This window comes from Octopus bimaculoides, chromosome 17 (genome assembly GCF_001194135.2).
Source record: "Octopus bimaculoides isolate UCB-OBI-ISO-001 chromosome 17, ASM119413v2, whole genome shotgun sequence".
NCBI lineage: Eukaryota > Metazoa > Mollusca > Cephalopoda > Octopoda > Octopodidae > Octopus > Octopus bimaculoides.
In genome coordinates, this window is record NC_068997.1 from 27936194 (window position 1) to 27938731 (window position 2538).

General features: G+C 37.8%; 1 protein-coding gene across 1 annotated transcript in view; it reads left to right on the plus strand.

Moving 5' to 3' along the window:
- Positions 1–1308, plus strand: part of LOC106872655 (beta-1,3-galactosyl-O-glycosyl-glycoprotein beta-1,6-N-acetylglucosaminyltransferase) — a 38537-nt gene extending 37229 nt beyond the window's left edge. The window contains exon 3 of the mRNA XM_014919718.2: positions 831–1308. Coding sequence (XP_014775204.1) covers positions 831–1105 — 275 coding nt within the window. The 3' untranslated portion in view covers positions 1106–1308. The remainder of the gene's footprint in view (positions 1–830) is intronic.
- The last annotated feature ends 1230 nt before the right edge of the window (positions 1309–2538 follow it).

Consider the following 2538-nt stretch of genomic DNA (forward strand, 5'->3'; position numbering starts at 1 on the left):
TCTCTATCTATCTTCAAACATTAGAGTATCGTTGGTCATAAATTGTCGATTTCGATCAGAGCTGAGTAGGGAATAACCGACAATGAAACAACATCACCAGCAGCAACAACAGCAGCAGCAGAAGCAGCAGCAGAAGCAACAACAACAACAACACCGCTCAGAATTTCCCCTTCAAGCCACAGATGAGAAGTCCATACAGTAGATAACGATCGGAACTACGTGTGTTCGTTGCTGTTAGAAATCGGAGAGCTTCATACCTGCTGCTTGTCGCGAAACTCCGAACAGAGTACATGAGTGTTTCCTCTGTGTGTGCGTGTGTGTATGTGTCTGTGTGTGTGTGTGTATTTGTGTGTGCGTGTGTGTTTGTGTGTTTGTGTGTGTATGTGTGTGTGTATACATACATACACACAATTTTATGTATGTATGTCATTGTTCAGTTTTAGTTCAAGATTTCTTGCCAATAGAGAAAGAGTCGGGTTCTAACCTAGATCCAAGGCTCCACCATTGGTATTTCAACAGGGCATTTTTGTATGTATGTATGTATGTATGTATGTATGTATGTATGTATGCTTGTACATATGTATGTATGTACATATGTATGAACATGTGTATGTATGTACATATGCATGTATGAACATATGTATGTATGTACGTATATGTATATAATGTTATGGCATACATTTTCTTTTTAAATATTTGATTAATATCTAATTTACCTCTTCTTTCATTTAATTCGAATTATTTTTTATTCTTTGCCATTTTCTTCTGCTAAATGTTTTCTCCTTTTCTGTACGTCGTCTTCTAAATCCCTTTCTTTTTTCTGCACCCAGGAGATCCCAACACGAAACCATGGTTGGCTACATACGCTGGTTGGCGAGAAAAAGGTGACCCTTGTTTTGGCCGCTGGGTTCGAAATATCTGCGTGTTCGGAATTGGTGATATTCTTTACCTCACAGAAAAGAAACATTTATTCGCGAATAAGTTCTATGTGAACCAGCAACCATTAGCTTTAGATTGCATGGAAGAATGGCTGTTGAAGAAGGCTTGCAAACCTCTGAATCTGGATCTTTCTTATTACAAAGGACTTCCCTTTATCAAGGCATGACAGCTGACATAAGATCAATGTCTTTCATTCAGCCAGGATGCAAACAGGTGACAGGCAGGTTCGAGTCAAGAAGAAGTGCTCCAGTGATTGCTGGTTACGTTTCCCATAAATTATGATAATGTGTTTTTCGTTTATTTTTCATGATGGTTTTTGTATGTCTTTTATAATTTTTCAAGATTAAAAAAAACACAAAACAAAACATATTTTGATCGATCTATTTATTTTTCTGTCCATCGTCTGTTATGTGCTCTCTCTCTCTCTCTCTTTCTTTCTCTATCTCTCTCTCCCTCACGCACACACACACACCCTCTCTCTCTTCCTTCTCTTCCCTCTTTATCTCACTCTTACCCCCTCACCCCCTCTCTCTCCATCCAGTAATCATCCGGACGTTCGCTGTATTACGCATCTGGCGATCTGTCAAAGTCAGTTTACATCTCGTCTCATCTTTGTATATGTGTGTATGTGTCTTTATGTTTGACACCTTCACCCCACACTGCTTGACAACCAGTGTTGGTTTGTTTACATCACTGTAACTTAGCGGTTTTCAACTATAGGTACAAGGCCTGAAATGTGGGTGAGGAGATGAGTCGGTTACATTAGCACCAGTACTCAACTGGTAGTTATTTTATCAGACTCCAAAAGATGATCGACAAAGTCAACCTCTGCAGAATTTGAACTCAGTAAGGTGAAGCCGGAGGTGATGCCGTTAAACATTTTGTCCGGTATACTAACGATTCTGCCACCTCGACACTTAAATAACAATAATAATAACAACTGCAATAGCAATAGCAGCTGTAGTAGTGGTGGTAGTAGTAGTAGTAGTAGTAGTAGTAGTAGTAGTAGTAGTAATAGTTAACTAACTTATAATAATGGTCGTCACGGTGTTATTAGGGTGGTAATATAAGTATTATTGCCAGAAAAAGATAAAAACGATCTGAAGGAGGTTTTTCAAGTACTTCCAGTTTTTTTTCTCTTTCTTTCTTTTGCCCAAACCATTGTTCTGGTACCATTTCATAAACTAATGAGGATGACTTTCTTTAGAAATGGTTAGATATGTATTTATGCAAGCATGTGTGTATGTATGTATGTATGTATGTATGTATGTATGTATGTATGTATGTATGTATGTACGTATGTATGTGTATGTACATGGATGGTTGGAGGGATGATCGCTGGATGTATAGATAAATAGGTACAGAGATAGATAGGCAGACAGACAGAGAGAGAGAGATCGACAGATAGATAGACAGGCAGATAGACAACAGATAGATAGATAGATAGATAGATAGATAGATAGATAGATAGATAGATAGATAGATAGATAGATAGATAGGTAAAGATAAATATAAATATAGATATATGTGTAATAAAACTCTGACACGCATACACAAAAACATGCACACATGCATATTTGCGTGTGTGCGTGCGTGTGT